The sequence below is a fragment of the Meriones unguiculatus genome, chromosome 12 (assembly GCF_030254825.1).
Source record: "Meriones unguiculatus strain TT.TT164.6M chromosome 12, Bangor_MerUng_6.1, whole genome shotgun sequence".
Classification (NCBI taxonomy): domain Eukaryota; kingdom Metazoa; phylum Chordata; class Mammalia; order Rodentia; family Muridae; genus Meriones; species Meriones unguiculatus.
Window position 1 is genome coordinate 11,358,083 of NC_083360.1, and position 26,749 is coordinate 11,384,831.

Here is a 26,749-nt window from a genome sequence, read left to right on the forward strand (position 1 = left end):
TAAAATGTGTGGATTCTAATCCTCTCCATACAGAGACCTCTCAACCAAGTTACATCAGTTTTAAAGAAGTAGCTCAAAGTCTGGGAATAATTAAAAGTAAGGGGAGAACTTTACAAACCTGATATTTTAAAGAATTCTTTAATATCTTCTTTGAGTGATTCAAGTCTGATCTCAGGTCTCTGAAGGCAAGTCTAGATTTTGGGGAGGGGAAGAAGAAAGAGAAACAGAAGAAGAATTATATCACTTGAGCTCACATGCAGTGGCCTTAGAGGTTGTGGCAGCTTAGACCCTCTGGACTGGCCCCCCACAGAGAAGGCCTGCTCATCTACATTCATGATAGCATACCAGCCTATGCAAAATACAAGATATACAGCTTATGAATACGGAGAATGTTCAGCTGTAGTCCCAAATAGAAATGCGCTCAATCTTTTCTCATATATCCAAAGGCCTTGGCACCCACACCCAGACACCACAGTACCCTATCTGTTGATGTGATGTGAATCTGGACAGTGGCTTTCAGTTTGGGTTGCTGATCAATGAACATATGTGTGGTGCCTATTTATAAAACTCTTAATTTATTAGTGCTGATTACTAGCGTCTCTTTCATCCTCAGATAAATGCTTTGTACTCCACACTAAAGTTTTTATAACATTTTTCCCTACTTGTGATGGAGTTGATTATCCTCAAGGTGCTAGGGATTCATGACACAGCTCTGAGAAACTCTAGATACACAGTTCTTGACAAAATATTTCCATTACTTCATGGTATTTTATGCTCATTTCAAACCTACAAAATCAAATATTGCTCTTCTTCCCATCTACCTTGCTCCCTTCCTTAAACTTTAAATATTCTGCAGGGAAACTGCCACCCACCAGATCTTCTAGGTCAGAAATTTCAAATTTAGCTATTCTGACTGCACTTTCCTCTTCCACGGCTCAAGCTCTCCCCCTGAAGGAGAAGGCTGGGTCAGTGAGCATTTTGAGGAGGTACATTCATTACATGGACTATGTTTAGGATTACTGTGGTTCTGTAGGTAGTCCTCGTCTGTGCAGGAGTATGTGCATAGAGTGTAGGCACCTGTAGAAACCATAGGCGTCAGACCTCCCTGCAGCTGGAATTGCAGGAAGTTGTGAGCTGCCCAACATGGCTGCTAGGACAAAATTCTCTCAAGTACAGTCTACCCCTCTTAACTTCTGCATCATCTCTCTCTGAAGACTTTTTAAAAATCTCATTTATTACCACATAGAAATAGACCACCTAATTTTAAAAAAACACCAAAATTCCAGGAAAAAAAAAGCTAGGTGATGTATATCACAAACCCAAAATACAAATGGTTGTAACTACTTAACAGCCATGCAACCTGTACAGTGTCAGCACTTGTGTGGGAAGAAGCCAAGCAATCAGGGGTACCTATCCTGTGTGGGGAAAACAAGAACCCCCAACTAGCCAACAACTATGCTCTAGAACACTTAATGAGCCTACTATAGAACAGGACCTAAAGTCTGGAGTGGTTTGTCCTATTCCAGTGTAAAATATAAAAAAACTGGACCAGTATAACCAAGGCCTCCTTTTGTAATAAGAGCACACTAAAGTGAGAAACATGGATAGAGTAATCAAGTTGTGTATGATAGAGAAATAACAGAAACACATATCAAATAGATAAACAAATAGGTAAACAACAGAAACACATTTATCCTGTCTTTCTAATAAGAACTTTACAAGTGAGAACCAAACAGCAAAAGTGAAATTTTGATTAATATAAGTATTTCAGCTTAGGAGCTGGAGCAAGCGCTCACCACTTACCTTTGTAAGAACACGTGCTGCTCTTACAAAGGACCTGAGCTCAGCTGCCAGCACTACATGGCAGCTCACAACTGTGCAACTCCAGCTGGAGGAGTTCTGATGTCCTGTAGCCTCCACGGGCACCAGGCATACATATGGTGCACGAATATACATTTGGGTAAAAATTTATACACATAAAAATTAAACCATTACAGCTAATAAGTAAAACATATCCAGTTAGAATACCACATTTGCAGCCCAGTGAATTGCTGACTCTAGGCATTGATCAGACACAGATATTAAGTCTGTAGAAGAGACACCTAGATAGTGTATGCTGATCAATGAAAGGACACCCTATTGCCAACAGCTGTGCCAAAACATGACACCCGAGTCTGCCGAAGCCTGGGGTCCAGCTGACAAACATGTAGAGGGCAGAACATAGTGAGCTGCAGTATGAGTTTACAGTTAGTAAAGTCCAGGCTATGAGAAGTGCTAAGATAAACGGTTCAGCCCTTGGCTGATGAAGCATCCTGAAAAAGAAAGGAAGAAAGGCTGGAAAGAAGATTCAGTGAATAGTGCTTGCTGTGAGAATATGAAGACAAAACACGGGATCCCCAGCACTCACATAGATGCGAGGCAGAAATGGAGGCCTGCTCATATTTCCAAGACTCCATAGTCAATGACTGGGGATCCCAGAGCAAGGTAGCTCACTAGAGTAGCCAAATTAGCGAGATCCAGGTTCATGTGAAAGACCCTGCTTCGGTATACAAAGACAAGAATGACTGGGGAAGACACCAGCAACAACCTCTGGCAGCCACACACATGAACACATGTGCACACACACCTGAGCACACACACATATACATATATACCACACACAGAAATAAATAAACCTATATTTTAAAATAGTAGAAGGCATTCGATTTTATTTTATTAATTACACTTTATTCATTTTGTATCTCCCATAGTCCCTCCCTCCTCCCCTCTCAATCTCACCCTCCCTCCCCCTTCTTCACTCATGCCCCTCCCCAAGTCCACTGGTAGGGGAGGTCCTCCTCTCCTTCCTTCTGATCTTAGTGTATCAGGTCTCATCAGGAGTGGCTGCATTGTCTTCTTCTGTGGCCTGCTAAGGCTGCTCCCCCCTCAGGGGGAGATGATCAAAGAACAGGCCAATCAGATTATGTCAGAGGCAGTCCCTCTTCCCATTACTATGTAACCTACTTGGACACTAAACTGCCATGGGCTACATCTGTGCAGGGGTCTTAGGTTATCTCCATGCCTGGTACTAGGTTGGAGTATCAGTCTCTGGAAAGACCCCTGTGTTCAAATTTTCTGGTTCTGTTGCTCTCCTTGTAGGGTTCCTGTCCTCTCCAGATCTTACTATTTCCCACTTCTTACATAAGAGTCCATACACTCTGCCCAACAGTTGGCCATAAGTCTCAGCGTCTGCTTTGATAGTCTGCAGGGCAGAGCCTTTCAGAGACCCTCTGTGGCAGGTTCCTAGGTTGTTTCCTGTTTTCTTCTTCTTTTGATGTCCATTCTCTTTGCCTTTCAGGATGGGGATTGAACATTTTAGTCAGGGTCCTCTCTCTTGATTAGTTTCTTTAGATGTACAGATTTTAGTAGGTTTATCCTATGTTATATGTCTATATGAGTGAATACATACTGTGTGTGTCTTTCTGCTTCTGGGACAGCTCACTCAGGATGATCTTTTCCAGGTCCCACCATTTACCTGCAAATTTCATGATTTCCTTATTTTTCATTGCTGAGTAATACTCCATTGTGTAGATGTACCATCCTCCACTGCTGGTGGGAATGTAAACTTGTAAAACCACTCTGGAAATCAATCTGGCGCTTTCTCAGACAACTAGGAATAGCACTTCCTCAAGATCCAGCCATACCACTCCTAAGCATATACCCAAAAGAGGCTCAAGTACACAATAAGGGTATTTGCTCAACCATGTTTGTAGCAGCTTTATTTGTAATAGCCAGAAGCTGGAAACAGCCCAGATGCCCCTCAACTGAAGAATGGAGGCATTCGATTTTTAACTGGCAAGACTAAGCTATACTAGGAGATACACATATGCAGTAAGATCGTTAGCACAAACATCAGGTTGCCAGGGAGAAACTGACCTGCAGTTCCAAGGAGGAGCATGGAGGGGTCTGGCTGTAACAACTGATCTGCTTCCATGGTACTTATTACAAATATCTTTCACCTTCAAACCACGCATTATAGCCTGGTCAATTGTTTGTATGAAAAAGCTTTAAAATGAAAGAAAAAATAAACATGTTTTCCAGTACACTGCTTTTCTCCATTCTAAGTCTAGTCCTTTTTTTATTTTTTATTTTTTATTAATTACAGTTTATTCACTTTGTATCCCCTTATAAGCCCCTTTCTCCTCCCCTCCCAGCCCCACCCTCCTTCCCCACCCTACCCTCCCTCCCCCTTCTTCTCGATTGCCCCTCCCAAGTCTACTGATAGGGGAGGTCCTCCTCTCCTTCCTTTGAACTTAATCTATCAGATCCCATCAGGAATGGCTACATTGTCATCTTCTGTGGCCTGGTAAGGCTGCTCTCCCCTCAGGAGGAGGTGATCAAAGAACAGGCCTATCAGATTATGTAAGAAGAGGGTGTCAGATCCCCAGCATGGGAATTACAGACAGTGGTAAGCACTCATCATGGGTGCTGGGAACCAAATTCAGGTCCTCTGAAAGAGTAAGTGCTCTTAACGACAAAGCTCTCCCCAGCCCAAGCTCCTTTACTTTTTCTTCTTTATTAGCATTCACTAGCCCCTAGCATACCATCAATTAATTCATTTACTATATTTATTGGTAAATTACATGTCTCATCATTTAACAGCAAGCTCCCCTAAAGAAGCTATCATTATGCCTAAAATAGGTATTTTCACATAGTAGATACACAATTATTGAATGAAAAAAAAGAATGAATGAATGAACGAACCAACCAACCAACCAACATCTCCCTTTTCCAATCTGCCCTCTACTGCTTTCTTCCTAAAATATGTCTTTCCTGGCTGTGTCTCTCCAGTCATACAAAGGAGCTTGACATTTTCAACAGGCATAAGTAGCCCTTTACAATGCAAATCTACTTATTCCTATAGATATGCTGCTAATGTTATTCGACCAGGCTAATAACCCCCTCAGGTTCTCAGCATGGTACTCATAGTCAGAGGAAACCATGGTCCCACAGCTGGAAATCTCAAGGTCTCCAAACTTTTGTTCATGTGATTTCCTTGGAAACAAATGGTCCCTCACACAAATACATAGTAACTTTTACCCTCCTTCCCGTCCCCTAACAAAGACAGAATGCCATGTCCTCTGTGACAGTACAGAGACTACAATGAAGCATTCATCTCATTTATCTTCCTGAGTAGATGATCAACCAAAGGACAAGGCCAGGTCTCCCTTTCTGCATCCTCTGGCATTAATTGCTGCTTGAAAAATTATATTTGACCAAACCATGTTCTACTCTTTTTAGCCAATTTTATCCTCAAATAAATAAGGAACTTTATAAAATTATTTTTAAGTGAGCAGAGTGACTTCCAGTCCATTATCCCCAGGAGTATTTTAAAAGCCGTAAAACCTCCGGCTCATTATTTACAATGACAGAGGCAAATGGAAATTTAACTTCTCTTGTTTTTCTTTCCCTTCTCTGGTTTGTATTTGGAAATGATTCATACAGTACCATTTACAGAATTTGAAGAGAAAAGCTTGTTATTGTTTCTGAACATTTTCACTATTTCAAGACCTCCTTGATAGACTTTTTATAATAAATGCAACCCTGTAGGGAGCAAGGAAAGCCTGAGTGAGTGAAATCCTGAGTGAATATGTACTGCTGACATGAGCACAGCCATGACAAAGACTCCAGAGCCTCAGATCCATAGAGGAATAGCCCAGCCTTCCATGGAAGGCGAATCCTTCCATTCTGGTCCAGAGAGAGACAACAGAATGGGCAGAAAATATTCACCATAGCTTTCTTCTAGGACACTGACTGTCTGAAGACTACTTCCCTAAGACTAGATAAACCTGCCTCCTTGGTTCCGTAATAGACCATAAACCCTGCCCCCTTGATTATCTGTACTCAATAGCCCCGCCTCTTTGTTCAACTCTATAATAATGAGCACTTGGGAGTGTGGGGTGAGGACGGGAACAGGGACAGGGCCTGGGGTTTCTCTAGCAGAAAGCCCAGACCACTGGATCCCAGCTTTCTGCCCATGTGTCTGTCTATCTGCCTGTCTGTCTTTTATTCATCTCTTCACTGCCCCAATGAGGTCCACTCCCTGAGCCCTGCTGGTTTGGACATGGCACAAACCAAATTCACTAACCTTTCAAATTGTTACAAATCTTAGAAAATAGAGCATCGAAACCAGGACAGGGTACCTGAGGATGTAGCTAAGGACTATTGCCTCACCAAAGGCACAGGCACCACACACACCAGTAAACAGAGCAGGGCAGTAACAGGAGCGCCACATGCTACTGTGGCACGGTTCTGGCATGACTCGGTAGCACGAGCCTCTGAGAAAGCTCACTCCAAACACTTTAGGAATACTGCTATATATACCACATTAAAGGTAGCATTACTACACATTGAGAATGAGCCTTTTCTCACCAATTCAATCCGTTTAAAAGATGCAGCTTTACTCTGATACATACACTTTTAGTATCTTATTTCTGTATTTTCTTTTGATGGCTCAATGATTCACAGAGAAATATTCCTATTACTAATAAATTTCCTAACAATCTAATCACACTCCCAAGCTAAATCGATGCAGAAAATTGACAGAGTAGTTAAACATTTTTATTTTTAGGATAAATCCAAAACTCCCTTATCACTAACAAAGAAATCTGAGTGTAGCTTTTAACCCAACTGCTCAATTGTGTGCATGACATTCCTTCCACTTCGTGCATTGCACCTCAACAGCATGGTACAGTATCAACCTGGTGAGCATGTGCATGCATGCTTTCCCTGGCCAATACCCTGCTCTGCACAGCAGCTGCAGCTGCATCCTCACTTGTGTGATGGATCAGGCACAAACACATGTAAGCACAGATATGTACTGAAGCAGTGCAGGCTATTACTGAATTTCTGGTGCTTAATCAGATTGAAGGGTTATTTAATATAATACAGTTGTTTAATTATCTATTTTAGGCCTGGATATAATAGAGCACAGTTTAGAAAGCACTCAGGATGGCATGAGCATGGGTTTGGCACCAGAGAGCTGAAATTATCTCCCAGACTTACTTATTAATTTGATTAATCCATTTAACATCTCTGCATTTGTTTCTTCTTTATTTAACAAAGAAAAGAAGCTAAACAAAGTTATTATGAAAACTGAGTAGAAAATTATCAAAGTAATTTTTAGGCTTTGTAGTTCAATATAAATTAAAGTTATATTATAAAATACAAGATATGCCTAGATAATAATGTACTAGATATCTGTAACAGATATTCATGGAAAAAGTTATGACTCTTGGAGAAAGACGCCTTTGGAAAATCTACAGCCAAAACTTGAGGCTTTCTTAAACCCAATACCTTTAGCTCACAACAGGAACTAAAATATACTCCTCTTGCAAAACAGTAGGAAGGAAACTCAAGAGTCTTAATTCTGTACACTCTTCATGCTTTCGTGCTGATGGGAACATCATTCTTCTACATGTCTAAAACATGTGCTCTTACCAATGCACAGGTGTGCACACGCGCAGTTTTCACTCCCGCTAGAACAGTTCTAAATTCAAAGCCTTGGCTATGAGCACTCTTAAACTTCTGAATTCAGTGAGTAAAGGAAACTGGAGGAGCAAAGCGGCTGAAGGAGCAGCTTCAGAGGGAGGGAGGCTAAGGGCACATGCTCTGGGAAAGAAAAGCAGAGCACTTAGAGCAGGGACCACTGAAAGGGCTCCCATGAACCTTTGCTTGATGGGGGCCCATCACCTCCCCTTCTCACTACAGTCATACCACCAATGCTGGACTCTAGGTATGCAGCTATGCCTGAAGATCGTAGAAATTTAGGAGAGAAGGGACTACAAGCAGCTCTGTTGTGCTATTAACCCCCTAAAGGCCACTGCCCTCTCCAAGTGCTGATCTGCCTGAGAGAATCCGACGTGGAAGCTGGACTAGCTTTCCAGCTTAGCTACGGTTTTCATTCCCACCTTAACTTACCTTACATTCCTGCTCTGAGGTAATGCCAGGCAGCATTTACTTACTTAAAACGCGCCACCCCTCACCCCTCCACCCTCAGGCCACAGAAAAGTTTGATCCCTTTTGGTGACAGCTCTTTAATAATAGCTATTTTGTCATCTCTGAATTTGCTTTCCTTGAGGCCACATCTATTTCAAGCTTCCTCAAATTCTTTTGTATCCCAGTTTGAGCTCAATGGCATTCTGTGAGCAGCTCTCCTCTGACCTGTCTGCCACTGCTGTGGCTTCCTAACTGACCTATAGAACACATTCTTTCAGAACACTGCTTCTCAACCTTTCAATCTCAGGTTCCTTCTTCCTTCTCATCCAACTCTGGGAGGACCTACATAAATTATAAGTATTGATTCCCCATTAGATTGAAGTGAAAACAATTGAAATAGAGTACGGTGGTTTCTTTACAATGGAGCACATGATTACCGTGATCCAGGAATTCTACTTCTGGTACATCGCAAGAAACTCAAAGCAGGGAAGCAAATAAGACGCTTGACACCCCTGTTATTCTCAACAGCCCAAAGGTGGAAATAGCCCAAAAAACTACAAATAATGAACAGATGAAAGTATATTTTATTCACCTGATGTAACTGTCATCTTGGAGGCGTACTGCTGAATAAGCTCACCCTTTCTAGCTCTTTCTGAATTCCGGCTAGGTGGTTCAACTCACCTTTTCTGGCTCAAACTCCTTCCCAAGATGACTGATTCAAACTGGCTTCTCTCACTTCTGCCTAAATTGCTCTGCTTGGCCTCAAAGTAACTCTAGCAATCTGTTCTAATCTCTGTCTCCTCATTCTCTAGCTCATTCTGTCTTCACCTGTGTCTAGCTTGGTCTCTCACAACCTGTCTCTGTAAAACTGTCCTAGTAAAAACTGCCTCTCAACTCTACCAAATGAACTGCCACTAACTCAACGCCACTTCACTGCCTTTCAACTAACTCCCAACTCTTGACAATTGACTGACCTCAACTCAACTGCCTCTCATGCTCTCTCAAATCACCCGTGCAGTGAAAGTTGGAGATATCCTATTCTGTCAAATATTTCTCTGATGTCACTTAATCTATCCCTCAATTAGATGTCAATGTTTGGGATTAAAGATGTGTGGTAAGGGTGTGTCTGTATTTGAGCCACAGGAATTAAAAGTGTGTAGTGTGTCTGATTTCCAAATGCATCACACAGACCTAAATCTTTGGATGTGGTCCCTTGCCAGAGTAGCCATGTTGCTGGATTAAGATTTCTCTACATCTTCCCTCTTTATATTTAAGTTAAAAATCTTACATAGTTTAACTATTAAACAGAAACAATCACCAATCCCACCAACTTCTGTTTGATACGTTTTATAGCATCTGGCTCCGTAGATCCCATCATTTGAGTAGATCACAATTTCTTCAACCACTTCCATGTAGATGGATAGTTTATATCCTCACCCACTGCAAAACTTTCCAGTGAACTTTTGCACACACATCATAGCAAACTTTGTAGATGTTCAGCGAGGAAATTCTTATCAATGGGGATTCCAGAGTTAATGCCAGCTTGTAGAAGGACTGTGACATATAACTGAGAGGCAGACAAAGTGATGAGTCAGAGAGAAAGCTCTGACAGGAGTCTGAGAGAGGGTACAACAAACTCTCAGGAGAATAGAGAGGAAAGAGAGATGACTTAAGGGAGAGTACAGGGAAAGGAAGTCCAGCTGAGCTGAGGGCAGTCAGTTGGCCGTCAGTGGGGAGCCGGTTGAGAGGCAGTGCAGGGCAGTTCAGGCAGTCCAGCTGAGTGGAGTTAGGTTGGTACAGTTCAGCTATGTCAGTGCAGTGCAGTGGAGGTGAGTGAACTGAGCAATCAGTTGGGAGTGCAGTGGAGTTCAGTTTGGTGGAGTTCATTTCACAGAGATCCCATAGAATGTAGGAAGAAAAAACAAGCCGAAGAAGAGACTATAGCACCCTTCTCATCTATCTCTCCTGATTATCAGAGGCAAGGGGTATGCTCTGTGTTTACAGAAATCCTGTGGTTCCCCTCTTGAAATTACCTCAACAACACCTTCATGTCCTGTGTAGTTGTTAATCATCATTATCATCACCATCATCGACATCATTCAGGAACTTCCTGAAAGCTAGTCCCACCCAACTTAGGCACTTCTACTTATCTAGAAAGTTCCTGTACAAGAAAACAGCTTGGCCTTCTCATTGTGCCAGAATTGGTAACTGGGTTTCATCTTCCCACCATGAGTGCTACACAAGAGTTCCTGACTCTCCAGCCATTTCCTCTAAGTGCATTGATGTTCTATTCATCTGCATTGTTCTTGCAATAATTAATTGAATTCTTTGTATGTGCCAGTTGCTGAGTTTAAAAATAAAAAGAACTCTCCCTTACTTTTAAAGATCTCACAGCATAATTAAAGACATAAAAAATGAAACTGAGACATTCTATTAAAAATAATATGGCCCTTTCCCAGAGTAATTCCCAGACATCCTTGTCATTAGCTTAATTGATCTGGACTTAGTCTAATTCCTCTCAAGAGCCCATTATCCTCACTAATGAGATGCTGAATGTAAACGTGTTGAATTGGGTATCTCCATTATTTCCTGATGCTTCTGCTTCCATCTGCACTGTAGTGCAGACTCATTGCTGTAATTCTAGCAGTCCCAGTGGAACACCCTGTAGCTAGGATAAGTGTTAATTTCAGATTGGAAGGTCTGGCGCCCTGATCGCTGACTGTGCCTTACACTCAACATGTGCTGTATAATTTCAGCCCTGCTCTGGTTTCTCTCACCTGAAGATGGATCCTTCCCTGGAGGCCTTCTGCTGACATCCCCAAGCTGACCCACTTTTCTACCTACACTCTCTTCTCTACCTTCAGTCTCACCGTTACCTCTTCTTCCCTTTTATAAAATCATTCTCACTCTACTTTTTGTGGCCACTCTTCCCCCTTAGCCCTTCAGCTCTTATTAATCCAGGGATCCTACACAACATTTTCTAAGCAACTCAGTGCTGACATAAAACATAAGAAATACTTTAACAAGGCAAATTCACATTGTAATATATACCTTGTACCTGAAGTATAAATTGCATACAGGCAAGAGCTTTCTTCTCTTGGAATTCTGTATCCCATCATTCATTTCTTTGTGATCTTACTTTATAGAAGTAAAGATACAATAAAAGTCAACATAAAATAGAGAAGAATGGCACAATTTCCTGGTTGAGGACAAATAAGAAACCCTGAATTACTAATTCGTATATCAACTGTAACAATCCAATCTAGATCTTCCCCAAGCACATGCCAAATATTACCTAAAAATATGCCCCCCAAAAGAGACTATGCATACTGTTCTTCCAGATGATCCTAGTTCAGTTCCCAGCACCCATAGCAGATAGGTTACAAGTACCTTAACTACAGCTCCAGAAAGATTGGATGCCTCTAGCCTCCACAGGCAGCTGCATTCACAAGCACTTACCCACAGGCAGACACACGTACATACAGATAATTTGTTAAATTTTTTTTAAAAGGTAGAACGTATTTTGCTTTAATCATGGCTCGGACCTTTCATACTAATATGAATTCTATATATTTGAGGTGAAATTTCATGAGTTTTTTTACTAATATCAAAACATACTGGGGTTTTAGACATGACAACAGCTATGACATCATTTCTCTTTCCAAAGCTCATCTTCTTTCAGGGGCCTTCTTATTATAATTCTATTACTTATAATTAAAAATGAATAACAAGACATATTATATGTTTAATGGAATAAAAATAACATCCCAGGGCTTTATACTGCATCCATTTTAATGCACAATAAAATAACAATATCAATGTGGCACTGATCATCAATTTAGAATTAGACTGTTACCCCAGTGTCTAGAGAATGAATGAAAAACTCAATCCTAACATTCAAAATAACTCTAAGCCAGTTACTTGGGAATATTCAAAAAACAAAAATATGACCACTTTACTATATAAGAGGATATACTAAAACACAATTGGTGGTTAATTATATATGCCAAAGATGATTTTGATTACAAGAAGAAAAATCTTTAAAAATCTATATTTAGCTTTTAAACATCTACATAATTATATTTTTCTCTGTAAGTTGCTCTAGTAATTTCTGTGGACACCTAAACAGAAAACTTGAGATGGTACAGAAGTACCAGCATGAAAATATGCTAATTAAATGTAAAAGACACACAGTATTTCATCAGTTTTTAAAAACACATTAGCAAAGCTGATTAAAGGAATAAATGGGTCAGTGTTTCAAGGATCAAGGGCAAAATACCACACTGAACACTGAGACAACAAAGGACACTGGATGAAGAAATGCTGTCTATCACATTTGCACCTTCAAAAATAACAGGTTTTCCACAAGAAGACCAACAGAGTCAACTAACTGAGGACCATGGGGGCCTCAGAAACTAAAGCACCAACCAAAGAGCATGGATGGACTAGGCCGAGGTCCCCTATACATATGTAGCTGATGAGCAGCTTGATCTTCATGTGGGTCCCCTAGCAACTGGAGTGGGTGTTGTCTCTAATATGAACGTTGCTGCCAGCTTTTGGATCTTTTTCTTCTAGCTGGGCTGCCTTGTCTTGCCTCAGTGGAAGATGATGCTCTTGTTCCTAATGAGACTTGATGTATGACAGTGAGCTGATACTAGGGGGTAGGGGCTCCCCTTTTCTGAGGAGAGAAGGGTGAAAGGGGGAAGAGGGTGGGAAGGTGGGACTGGAATCATTTTATAGCCTACCTAAAAGTAGATAAGAATTGTTGAGTAAACAGGAATTAGAGTAAGGAGAGAAAATCCTGAGAGAGGAACTGGCTATACAATAGTTACACTTCCTTTGGGATTGGAAGGCTAAACTGAAAGACATGGGCTTGAGAATCAGAACCAGCTTAGCACAAAGTGCCGTGCAGGGCTGCTAAAGACACACAGAGAAATAAGTAGAGCCTTTCCAAGTATTAAGTACTTGGCTGGTTTTATCCTGAAGAAACTGGGACTCTGGGATAGAAAGCTAAAAACCTCAACCCAAAAAGCACTGAGAAAGTATTTTGGCAATCTGAGGAAAAAGATTAAAGTTTGAGACTCAAATGTAGAGGACCCACAGAATACATCAAATCCTTTCTTGGAACCCTAAGAGACCTGGGGGGAGGCGGGGAGGAACCAAGGGAAGACTTATCTTAAGAAAACTCAGCCTTGACTCAACACATTCCATAATGGCATTAAAGTTGGTAACTAATCCCAAGACTGACTCATGGAGGGAAAGGTAACAAATGATGCTGTCACCTGGAGGCTGTATTTTAATTAGTACAGAATGCAAAGCATTCAATAAAGGCATCTGACTGACATCACCCGAACAAAGGAAGAGGAAAAAAATTACCAAGAGCTCCATGCATCACTAGATAACAGTTTTAATGAAGAGGGACCTTTACAGTTATGAAGGACACAGAACCTAAAATCACACACATGGAAAAATTATTATTAAAATCCAGAAAACAAACTCAGAAGTGGCTTTAAAAACAAGATCACTTGAACGGGCTGTTGACAAGGCTCAGCAGGTAGGAGCACTCACCGCCCTGTCAGAGGACCTAAGTTCAGTTCCCAGAAGCCATGCCCAGTGGCTCACAATGGCCTGCAACACACATACACATATGGCAGACACGTTCAGACACATAGATAAACAATAAAAATACATCCTTTTTAAAAACCACCTGCCGGGGGCAGTGGCACATGCCTGTACTCCCAGCATTCAGGGAGGCAGAGACAAGAGGGTCTCTGTGAGATCAAGGCCAGCATGGTCTACAGAGGAAGTCTAGGACAGTCAAAGCTACACAGAGAAACCCTGTCTTGAAAAGCTAAAATAATAATAACAATAAAATTTAAAAACACCTGGAAATGTTAGAATTGAAAAATAAAATACATGCACAAGAACTCCTTAGATGATTTATTAGAGATAAGAAACAACACGAAACAGGATGAATGAATTAGAAGGTCCAAAGGAAATTTCTAAACTGAACAGAAAGGAGGAAAGGTGAATTACAAAGAATGCATTAAAGACATATTTAGCCATGAGTCCTACTGTGGAACTGGAAACCAGGAACATGTGGCAGAACAGGTATTTTAAAAGATGACAGCAGATGATTTCCCAAACTGAAAACAGGCCACGGTTTCACTTAGGGTTACAATAGCTGTGATAAAACACCATGACCAAAAGCAACTTGAGAGAAGAGTTTATTTGGGTTACACTTCCATATCACTGTTCATCACTGAAGAAAGTCAGGCCAGGAACTCAAACAGGGCAGGAATTCAGGAGCTGATGCAGAGGCCATGCACAGGTAGTTTACTGGCTTGTTCCCCATGGCTTGCTCAGCTTTCTTTCTTTTTTTTTTTTAATTGAAATTGTATTTGAAAATTATTTTTTTATTTTTAATTATACTTTATTTACTTTGTATCCCCCCTCTAGTTCCCTCCCTCCTCCCCTCCCAATCCCTCCCTTCCTCCCCCTTCTCCACACACTCCCCTCCCCAAGTCCACTGGTAGGGGAGAGTTTGTTTTTCTTCCTTCTGATCTTAGTCCGCTAGGTCTCATCAGGAGTGGCGGCATTGTCTTCCTCTGTGGCCTGGTAAGGCTGCTCCCCTCTTAGGGGGAGCTGGTCAAAGAGCAGGCCAATCAGTTTATGTCAGAAGCAGTCCCTGTTCCCATTACTATGGAACCCACTTGGACACTGAACTGCCATGGATTACATCGGTGCAGGGGTTCTAGGTTATCTCCATGCATGGTACTTGGTTGGAGTATGAGTCTCAGAAAAGACCCCTGTGCTCAATCAAATGTTTTGGTTCTGTTGTTCTCCTTGTGGACCTCCTGTCCTCTCCAGATCTTACTAATATTTCCCACTTCTTTCATAAGATTCCCTGCCCAAAGTTTGGCCATAAGTCTCAACATCTGCTTTGATAGTCTGCAGGGAAGAGCCTTTCAGAAGCCCTCTGTGGGAGGCTCCTAACTTGTTTCCTGTTTTCTTCTTCTTCTGGTGTCCATCCTCTTTGCCTTTCAGAGTGAGGATTGAGCATTTTAGCCAGAGTTCTCCCTCTTATTAGTTTCTTTAGGTGTACAGATTTTAGTAGATTTATCTTATATTATATGTCTATATGAGTGAGTATATACCGTGTGTGTCTTTCTGCTTCTGGGATAGCTCACTCAGGATGATCCTTTCCAGGTCCCACCATTTACCTGCAAATTACATGATTTCCTTGTTTTTCATTGCTGAGTAATATTCCATTATGTAGATGTACCACCCAATTTCTGCACCCAATCTGCAGTTGAGGGGCATCTGGGTTGTTTCCAGCTTCTGGCTATTACAAATAAAGCTGCTACAAACATGGGTGAGCAAATGTCCTTATTGTGTACTAGAGCCTCTTTTGGATATATGCCTAGGAGTGGTTTAGCTAGATCTTGAGGAAGTGCTATTCCTAGTTGTCTGAGAAAGCGCCAGATTGATTTCCAGAGTGGTTGTACCGGTTTACATTCCCACCAGCAGTAGAAGAGGGTACCCCTTTCTCCACAACCTCTCCAGCATGTGTTGTCACTTGAGTTTTTTATCTTGGCCATTCTGATGGGTTAAAGATGAAATCTCAGGGTTGTTTTGATTTGCATTTCCCTGATGACTAATGATGTTGAGCATTTCTTTAAGTGTTTCTCTACCATTTGATATTCCTCTATCAAGAATTCTCTACTATGGCCTGGTAGGGCTGCCATAGTAGAGGACAATGCAGCCACTTTTGATGTGAACTGATAGACTAAGATCAGAAAGGAGAGGAGAACCTCCCCTATCAGTGGACTTGGGGAGTGGCATGCAAGCAGAGGGAGGAGGGAGGGTGAGATTGGGAGGGGAGGAGGGAGGGGTTTATGGGGGGATGCAGAATGAATAAAGTGTAATTGATGAAAAATTAAAAAAAAAAGAAAAAGAATTCTCTGTTTAGCTCTGTTCCCCATTTTTTAATTGGATTACTTGATTTGTTGCTTTTCAACTTCTTTAGTTCTTTATATATACTGGATATTTGCCCTCTGTCAGATAGAGGGTTGGTGAACATTCTTTCCCAATCTGTAGGCAGTTGTTTTGTATTGAGGATGGTGTCCTTTGCTTTACAGAAGTTCTTCGGTTTCATGAGGTCCCATTTACTGATTGTTGCTCTTAGAGCCTGTGCTATTGGTATTCTGTTCAAGAAGTTGTCTCCTGCACCAATGAGTTCTAGGGTTTTCCCACTTTTTCTTCTAACCGATTTAATGTGTCTGGTTTTATGTTGAGGTCTTTGATCCACTTGGACTTTAGTTTTGTGCAGGGTGATAAGTATGAATCTATTTGCATTTTTCTACATGTAGACATCCAGTTAGACCAGCACCATTTGTTGAAGATGCTATCTTTTTTCCACTGTATGGTTTTGGCATCTTTGTCAAATATCAGGTGTCCGTAAGTGTGTTGGACACTATCCAAATCAACAAAATCAGAAATAAAAAGGGGGACATAACAACAGACACTGAGGAAATCCAAACAATCATTAGGACTTCCTTCAAAAGTCTATATGCTACAAAATTTGAAAATCTAAATGAAATGGATGATTTTCTTGATCAATTCCACTTACCAAAGCTGAATCAAGACCAGGTCAATCAATTAAATAGTCCTATATCCCCTAAGGAAATAGAAGCATTTATCAAAAGTATTCCATCCAAAAAAAAGCCCAAGGCCAGATGATTTCAGCACAGAATTCTACCAGACCTTCAAAGAAGAGCTAACTCCAATTCTCTTCAAACTATTCCACAAAATAGAAATGGAAGGAACACTACCAAACTCATTCTATGAAGCCACAGTCAACTTGGTACCTAAGTCTCACAAAGAACCAACAAAGAAAGGGAATTTCAGGCCAATTTCCCTTATAAACACTGATGCAAAAATACTCAACAAAATACTTGCAAACCGAATCCAAGAACACATCAAAGATACCATCCACTATGACCAAGTAGGCTTCATCCCACGCATGCAGGGGTGGTTCAATATATGGAAATCCACCAATGTGATCCACCATATTAACAAACTGAAAGAAGAAAAACACATGATAATCTCCTTAGATGCTGAAAAAGCATTTGACAAAATCCAACATCCATTCATGTTTAAAGTCTTGAAGAGAACAGGGATACAAGGCACATATCTAAACATAGTAAAGGCAATATAGAGCAAGCCTATAGCCAACATCAAACTAAACGGAGAGAAACTTAAATCAATCCCACTGAAGTCTGGGACAAGGCAAGGCTGCCCACTCTCTCCATATTTCTTCAACATAGTTCTGGAAGTCCTTGCTATAGCAATAAGACAATTGAAGGAGATCAAGGGGATACAAATTCGAAAGGAAGAAGTCAAATTATCACTATTTGCAGATGATATGACAGTACATTTGAGAGACCCCAAAAATTCTACCAGGGAACTCCTACAGCTGATAAACACCTTCAGCAAAGTGGCAGGTTACAAAATTAACTCAAAAAACCAGTAGCCCTCCTGTATACAAAAGATAAAATGGCTGAGAAAAAAATTGAGGAAACCCACCCTTCACAATAGCCAAAAAAGACATAAAGTACCTTGGTGTAACCCTAACCAAGCAAGTCAAAAACTTGTATGAAAAAAATTTCAGCTTGCTTTTTATAGAACCCAGAACCAACAGCACAGGTGTGGCACCACCACAACGAGCTGGGCCCACTCCATCAATCACTAAGTAAAGAAATGTTCCACAGGCTTGCAAATAGCACTATCTCATGCTCCCTCCTCTCAGATATCTTGTGTCAGACTGACATAAGACTGGCCAGAACGGACCCAGACAGAATAAATAATCAACAATAATAATACAAATAACAACAATGCCTTACCAACATAAATCTTAACAAGTCTGCTCAAAGCCCCAAAACAGAAAGAAAATGTTTTAAAGCTGCCAGGTAGAGGCAGGCAACATATATTCTGTGATGCCAGAATCTCAACAGACACCAAAAAGGGAAAAGACAATGGATAACACCTCAAACACACTACAAGAAAAATCACTGCCAACTTAGAAAGCTGTGTGTGTTTATAATGAAAATAAATAAAACACCACTAGACAGATAAAGATCAAGAAATTTGAGACTCAGAGTGTAACTCAGTGGTGAAATGCAAGCAAGACGCTAAGACAATTCCAGACCCTAGTACCCTAGACCCCACGCAAAAGCTAACAATTTGCTCCAGAAAGTCTGTCCCAAAGAAATAGTATGTCATTAGGAACCTGAAAACTAACACAATGAATTATTATAATACACACCAGAAATGGATGACAGTAAGTGCTGGAGAAAATGTGAGGCAATGGGAATTTTCATCCATTGTTGATGAGAATAAAAACACATGGCAGCCACAAGAGAAGACCAGTTGTCATCTTCTTGCAAATTATCCATAATCTTATCAAACAACCCAGAAATCACTGTCCTTGCAATGTTCAAAGGAGTTGAAAATGTATGTACACACCTGAAGCATAAACACAAACTGTTTATAGAAGCTTCATTCATACCAGACAAAACTTGGAAGAAACCAAGATTGTTGTTCAACAAAATGGTAAATCTATACAATAAACTATTACTCAGCGGAAGAAAAATTAGTTGTCAAGTCATGCAAGAGACACTAGGAACTGATACTTTATTAGTAAGTAAAAGAAGACAGTGCAAAGACAAGAAACTGTAAGCATAATGAAGACACTCTCAAAGGGAAAAGTCTGGAGACAGAAAAGGATGGAGTCTGGGCACTGAGAACAGGGAGGGATGAATAGGTACAGGAGGGCACCTGGAATTTTACATGACATTTCTGAAAGCTCATAGAGCTGTACAGCAAAAAGAATGAGCCCTGATGTGAAATGCAGAATGTAGTAACAGTGAATCAGTTTTAGTCATATATGTGAAATGCACCACACGCCAGTGAGATATATTAACAATAAAGGGAACTACCTGGAAAGCAAGAGCAGTGACGGGGAAAGTTGTACTTTCCATTCAATGTTTATATAAAACATAGGCTATTTTACAACGTGTCAATTAAAACAACAAAAAGGGCACAAACGGAAAACCCTAAACACGGCTATATTGAAGAACTTTTCCCAGTGTTTAAAATAATAAAATTTCTTAGCACTTGCAGAAATAGCAAATGAAAAGGAGGTGCCACTTCCCTACTCATTCAATGAAGCCAGAAGACACAGTAATTTTTTCATAATACAATTGTACTCAACACTCACATCAGTGAGATTGTGCTAACCTCTATCCTAGAAAGCCACTGTAAGACAATAGTACTCGCAGACTAACAATAAAATTATATATTATTTATAAAGTCGTAAGATGTCTCCCTTTAAAACTTATTTGTAATAGAGATATAACAAAATGTATTATACAATAAATTTATGTGTAAAGTATGAGAATACAAAGAACCTGGTAAGGCATAAGAAAATGGCTAGATTTTTACATTTTACCAAACTTTACAATACAAATAGGAATTCATCTGGCTGAAAATAATGGAAACAGAAATGGAAGGAAGTTTCTAGACTGGGGAAAAAAGCAAACGTAAAGGTGAAAAGCCTAGCACTATGAGTGTTCTATCTTAGTGAGATCATAATTGGGATTTTTTAACTTATTAGTTAAAAATTTCATGAAATAACAGATTTAAAACACAGTTTGACCCCAACACAGAAATAGTGAATGATTTCAATATCCAATTCTCACCAATAACAGATCATTTGGAATAAAATCATATTCCACCCTGTCTTTTGATTCCACCCTGTCTTCACTGAACCCCCACCAAAAAAAAAAAAAAAAACTATTAAGAAAACCAAATGAACCAAATTCTAAACAAGACCACCCAAGGACAAAAAGGTCTCCAAACTATTTCATCTTTGGCAGAAAATGGAAAAATAGGGAGGCCAACACACAGTGGGTAATCAGCAATCAACTACTAAATAGGCTGGGTTTTTTTTGCTTTTGTTATATAATTTTTAAGGTTTTATTTATGTATACGAGGTTTGTGTCTGTATGTACACCTGCATGCCAGTAGCAGGGATCAGATTCCATTAAAGATGGTTGTGAGCTATCATACGGATTCTGGAAATTGAACTCAGTACCTCTAGAAGAGCAGCCAATGCTCTTAACTGCTAAGCCATTTCTCCAGACCTTTTGACATTAATTTTTATTTTAATTAAAATTTTTTCATACAATATATTTTGATCATGTTTCCTCCTCCCCCAATAACCATCAGATCCTCCCCGCCTAACTACCCAACCAATTTTACCTTCTTTGTCTCTCTCAAAACGAAAAGACCACGAAAATGAAAATAAACTACTCCTGGGTATGGAGACTGCCCTGGAGCATGGCTGATATAACCAGTGACAATCTTTGGGGGGAAAAAAACAAACACCTGATTTTTCTTTGCCAGTGAATATCAATTGCAGACAGCATCTTGGTTAAAGGTAAGAGCCTCTATTTACATTCTCCTCCCAGAGATGGGACTCCATCTGACTTGAAGTTGTGTAGGTCCTGTATATGCTACCACAGTCTCTGTGAGTTCATATGTGCATCAATCCTGTTGTGTCTGGAAGACACAGTTTCCTTAGAATCATCCATCACTTCTGGCTCTTTGGATCTTTCTCTTCCACATAGATCCCTAAGCGTTGAGGCGAGGGCACTGATGGAGACATCCTATTTAGGCCTGAGTTCTCCGAAGATTCTCACTTTCCGTGCACTGTCAAGTGTGAGTCTCTGTGTTAATTACCCTCTACTACAAGAAGTTGCTCTAATGTGGGCTGAGCAAGGCACTGATCTATATGGGTGTAGCAGCCTATAGGTCATTAGGAGCCATTTTATCACTGTGATCTTTGAGTGGAATAACAGCAGGAGGTTTTCCTGGAGGCTTGCTACCTATCTAGACCCAAGTTCTTGACCACTATGGCACTGTCAATGTGATGGTTTGAATGGCCCCCACAGGCTCATAGACTTGAATGATTGGGATTAGGAGGTGTGACCTGTTGGAGTAGGTGTGGCCTTATTAGAGGATGTACATCACTGGGGGTGGGCTTTGGAGTTTCAAAAGTCCAAGCCAGGCCCTGTGGCTCTCTTTCTGCTGCCTGCAGATCCAGTTGTAAATGCTCAGCTTCTTCTCTAACACTGTGCCTGCCTGCACGCCGCCATGCTTCCCACCATGTTAACATGGACATGGTGTCTCTTCACAGCAAAAGAACACTGATGAAGTCAAGTATGGATTCTACTGCATGGAGTCAGCTTGAATGTTACTCCCATAACACTTGTGTCACTGTTGCACTAGTATTATCCTGCAGGCAAGTCAGTGTTGAGGTTGCCTGGTTTGTAGATGAGTGATATTGATGACTACCTTCCCCCTTAGTAGTGTGCTGGGCACCTTCCAGGACCATGAATGCTAGTAAATACCCATGAAGCTTCTCGTTAGGTACCAGCTTGACTTCTCCATGTTTGATAACATAAGCAAATATCGTCTTCAGCAATAGTGCCATACTATTAGGTTATAAAGAGAAATCAAGAGCTTTGGCAATAGCCTGTGACTTTAGGGGCATTCATGGGACCCTTTTGGCCAATGACTTAACAATATTAACCCATTCCTGGCATTGTTAGTTTTACATGATGGCATAAATGTCTAGTTGGAGCATTGTAACCCTATTATTTGGTCACTTCTTTTAGACTCCTTTCACATATTTTATTATAATAATATATATTTTAGGAAGCTTCTACAGTAGTAGGTTTCCATTAGTTGTTTCAATTGGCCTTTACTGTTAGTTGTCCCTCTCCATGTTCCCTCCTCTCCCATCTCCCTCCCTATTTAACCATCCTGTTCGAGTTTCCCTTTACACCTCCTAGGAATATATTCTATTTCCCCTTCCTCTCCTACAGCAAAGGCCACAGTCATCTGGCAAAGCGTTAACCTACAGAATGGAAAATGATCTTCATCAATTGTCTGATAGAGGATTAGGATCTAGACTGTAGAGAGAACCAAAAAAAGAATAAAAACAAACTAAAAACCTGATTTTAAAAAAAAATCACTTAACTTTAAAATGAAGTACAAAACCAATGAGAGAGTTCCCAAGAGAGGAGACACAATGGGCTGAGAAACACTTAAAGGAATGTGAAACATCCTTGGCCATCAGGAAAATGCAAATTAAAACTGCCTTGATATTTCATTTTTACCTCAGTCAGAATGGTCAAGATCAATAAAACAAATGACAGCACATGTTGCTGAGGATGCAGGGAAAGGGGAATATGTATTCACTTCTATTCAAAGGGGAGACTAGCCACTATGGAAATCAATGTGGTGGCTTATCAAATTAATCTATCTTATGATCCATCTCTGCCATCTTGAGTATATAACAGAGGATTTTACATCACACAACAAAGACTTAGCTTATTTTTGTGCTTAGAGCAGGTCTTGGAGCATACTAGCTGTCCATGGTCCCTACTAGCCAGAAACTGGAAACAGCCTAGATATCCAGCAACTGACTAACGACTAAGGGATATGTGGCTTACTTACACAATGGAGTATTATTCATCAGTTAAGAAAAATAAAATCATAAAATTTGCAGGTACATGGCTGGAACTAGAAAAAGTGAGTGAGGGAACCCATACCCAAAAAGATAAATATGTTATGGTTTCTGCTATGTGTGGATGTTAGCTTTTAAACTTTCCACATGTGTGCTATAATCCAGATAAACACAGAGGTTAGGTACATAGTACATAGACTATAAGCAAGCACACCAATCTGGATCAGGCCAGAGTACAAAATAAAGAAGGACTCCACTTTCATTGTGTGCCATTTCCCATGCACCTCCACCAAGGTTCCCCCAAAGCTTTGGGAAGCCCAGGAATCTGCATTCTTTGCTAAATATGTAAGAACACGCATAATACTGCTACATCAACAAAACCCTCGTCCTGTGTGATGTAAAGGCCCTAAACCACAAACAGCACCAGAAACTTTGTCATGTAGAATGTCATGCAACACTCACATGGTTGAGTCAAAAATAGTCAAAAATGTTCTCTGCCTTGTGGACAGGTTGAAGGAATAAAAAAAAAAAAAAAAAAAAAAAAAAAAAAAAAAAAAAACCCTCTCTGCAGAGCTGCGTAATGCCGCGCCTTAAAGATGGAGCTGGTTTCCGCCTTCCACCTTCCCGATGGTGAGTGCTCTCTGACATGAACAACTCCACATTTGGCTAAGGCTGAGGATCTGGCTTGCTTCCATGTATGTGGACCTATCTGCATTGCCCACGTGGCATGCTGGGGTTGGCTACCCAGAGGCTATTTAAGCTGTGGGCTGGCTTTCCCCTGGGTCAGATGATTGTTCAAGGTTCCTGAATAAACTGCATTGAAAAAAAAAAAAAAAAAAAACACCTCTCTTCAGCTTAAGACCCCATGCCAACCCAAAGAGGTAAGCTGGTACCTGAGCGGGTTTGTATCTCTCACATACCTGCCACACACACAAGGTAGAGCTTTGTTGCAAAACAGAGAAAGAGAAAGGCCAGGGTTAAGAAGGGCCCCTCACAGATAAGAAGGATGCACGAAGAGTGGAGAATCAGGAGCTCCCACACCTACCGTGATCCTAGCAGTAGACTAAAGCAGCCAACTGCTTTGGAAAAGGACACAGATTGAGACTTTTGAAAGCTGGGGAGGTAACAGAAACACTGAGACAACTTCTCTATGCTCCAGGACCTACTCTTAGCACAAAGTGGTAAAAGTCTGGGTGGAGGAATCTGTAGCCCAGGAATAAGAAAGGTACTGTGAAAACATCAGTGTTCGTTTCATCCCTGACATGTAGATAGATAGATAGATAGATAGATAGATAGATAGATAGATAGATAGATTTAACTGAAACACTGAATCTTACTTTGTTTTTGTTGTTATTGCTGCTGCTATGATAAAACACTGACCAAAAACTGGAGCTCCACAAGGAGAACAACAGAACCAAAAAAATCTGAGTCCAGGAGTCTTTTCTAAGACTGATATTCCAACCAAGGACCATGCATGAAGATAACCTAGAACCCCTGCTCAGATATAGCCCATGGCAGCTCAGTCTCCAATTGGGTTCCCTAGTAAGGGGAACAGGGGCTGTCTCTGACATGAACTCAGTGGTGGGCTCTTTGATCACCTCCCCCTGGGGGGAAGGCAGCCATACCAGGACACAGAGGAAGACAATGAAAGACAGTTCTGATGAGACCTGATAGGTTAGGGTCAGATGGAAGGGGAGGAGCTCCTTCCTTATCAGTGGACTGGGGAAGGGGCATGGGAGAAGAGGCAGGGAAGGCGGGTTTGGGAGGGAACCAGGGAGGGGGCTACAGCTGGGATACAAATTGAATAGATTGTAATAAATAAATAAATAAATAAATAGGAAAAAAAAAAACTGACCAAAAACAGCTTGGGGGAGTAAAGAACTTATTTGGCTTACAAATTATAGTACATCATGGAGAAAAGCCAGAGCAGCAGCTCAAGGCAGGAACTAAAGCAGAGATCATGGAGAAATGCTGCATACTGGCTTGCTCCCAGGCTCATCATTCAGCTGTCTTTCTCATATAGCCCAGGCTTACCCGCCTCAAGATGCCACCACCCACAGTGGGCTTGGCCATCCTATTTCAATTATAGGATCAATTTCTCAATTGAGGTTTCCTCTTCTCAGATGCGTCAGGTTGACAACCAAGATTAACCACCACATACCGCTCTCAGTAAAGACACGGCACACTTAACAAAATGTTCAATCTACTCCCCTCAATTGACATTTCTAAGACATTAGAAAAAAAGACGCTTATTACATGTATGTGGAGTGTTTAACAAGCTAAAGCATATTCTGGATCATACAATTAGACAAGAATTAACATAATAAAAATGTTCTTCATCCTGGAATTAAGCTAGAAATCAACAAAAGAAACAAACTGGAAAAAATTTCCCAAAATTTGAAAACTAAACAATGCATTTTCTAGCTCATGAGTCGAAGACACCGGCATAGAACATGAATATTGACATTATCCATAATCTCTAAACAACAAATATCCACCAGGTTAAGTACCTAAATTGAGAAACTAAACGCAGGGCTTCCAAATAATGAAATACTATTCAGCAATTAAAAGGAACAGAACTACTGAAATATCAATAGTCTGGATGGATCCCAAAAGTCTAAGGAAGACAGAAGCACCCACAAAAGTTCACACACTGTATGGCTGCATTTACGCTACATTCGCACATAGTAAAGCCCTCCGTTCACTCTAAGTACTTGCGGTGCCTAGTCTGTTTGAAACGTGTTCAATAAACGCTAGGTGGGCGCATAGGAAATCTCTGCAGCGAGAGTAAAATGCAACAAAGTGGCACATTTAAAAAAACGCACATGGGACCCCAATTCACTACGAAACAGTAAAAGAGAAGGAAGGCATGCCATTCTTGAATCCAACGGCTTAAAAAAAAAAAAAAAGAGGGGGAGGGGTCTTTAAATGACTACAGGAATAGATAAACGAAGAAGAAACCTTGGTCATTCTCTGGCCTGAAGAAAGGCGTGATGCGCCCCACCCATCTTTAATAAAACACAATCGCCCCACGCCTGGGTCTGAGCAAACCTAGCTGCAGGGCTCTGGGAGGGGTTTAAAACACCAGAAAGGGGTGGAGAGCGCAGAGGGTTCTGGCTTGGGTGAAGGCATTGTAGCAGACAGGACATCCTGCGGGCCCTCCGTTCTCCATAGCTTCCCATCAGCCCCGCTTACCCAGGCCTGCCGTTCCAGCTGAGCATACAGATTGGAGCCCTTGAGTTTCTGGACTATCTGGGCAATGATGAGAGACAGGTCCGACTCTTCCTGCAACATTTCCTCTGCCCTAACCCGCCCAGCGGCGGGGACAGCCGCCGGCACGGAAAGAATGCGCTGCAGGTCCCTTCTTCCGGACCTTTTTGACGCTGGGACTTCTCCAGCGGGCGTTGCCTGGCAACTGCTGGGCCGTGGGTCCGTCCCTCTCTGGTCCCCTCCGCATCTGAAAGACCTAGCACTTGAGTTCCGACGGCGGATAGAGACAGGGCCTGGAAGTAGATTTCATTGCTTTGTTCCCTACCCAGTCTGATCCAAAATCCAGAACAAAAGTTTATTCTTCCTCAGTTTCCGACGTGCCAAATGATCCGAGAACGGTGTGTGTGTGTGAGTGTGTCAGAGTGTCTGTGTCTGTGTGTTGAAATTTAGTAGATAGACTATGTTATAAAGGTTCTTAACTCTTCCACCGGTCAGTCTCTGCAGAACCTGTGAACACAATTGTTGATCACACCCCAAAAAATGCAGGACTTTGACTCTAGCCTTTGCACTTCAGCGAGGTGTTTACATTTCAGAACTCAATTTACAGCAGTTGACAGGATGTTTTGATGGTTGGCTGAGGTAAGAAACAATGCACAAAGTTGCACTTTTGTTTCCTTTCCTACTTTTCTATTCTTTAGACTCCAGGGCAGTAGTTCTCAACCTTCCTAATACTGCAACTCTTTAATATGAAGCCTGCCAGTTCCTCATATTGTGGTGACTCCTAATCATATAAGTATAGTTGTTGCCACTTCCTAACTGTAATTTTGCTATTGTTATGAACCATAATGCATTTGCATATGTGGTCTTAGGTGACCTCTGTGACAGGGGTCATTCGACTCCCAAAGGGGCTTCCACCCACAGGTTGAGAACTGCTGGTCTAGAATCCGGATTCATATCCTAGGACTG

At 41.1% G+C, this 26,749-nt stretch overlaps 1 protein-coding gene across 2 annotated transcripts in view; it reads right to left on the reverse strand.

The window, feature by feature from the left end:
- The window catches only part of Tbc1d19 (TBC1 domain family member 19), a 133,026-nt gene extending 107,043 nt beyond the window's left edge, over window positions 1-25,983 (reverse strand). Inside the window, exons 1-2 of one of the 2 annotated variants that reach the window (XM_060365309.1) lie at window positions 25,769-25,983; window positions 119-191 (exon numbers count right to left, since the gene is read on the reverse strand). In XM_060365309.1, the coding sequence (XP_060221292.1) occupies window positions 119-191; window positions 25,769-25,867 (172 nt within the window). In that variant the 5' untranslated portion in view covers window positions 25,868-25,983. The remainder of the gene's footprint in view (window positions 1-118; window positions 192-25,768) is intronic. The other variant, XM_060365310.1, reaches the window with a different exon arrangement.
- Between the last annotated feature and the right edge of the window lie 766 nt (window positions 25,984-26,749).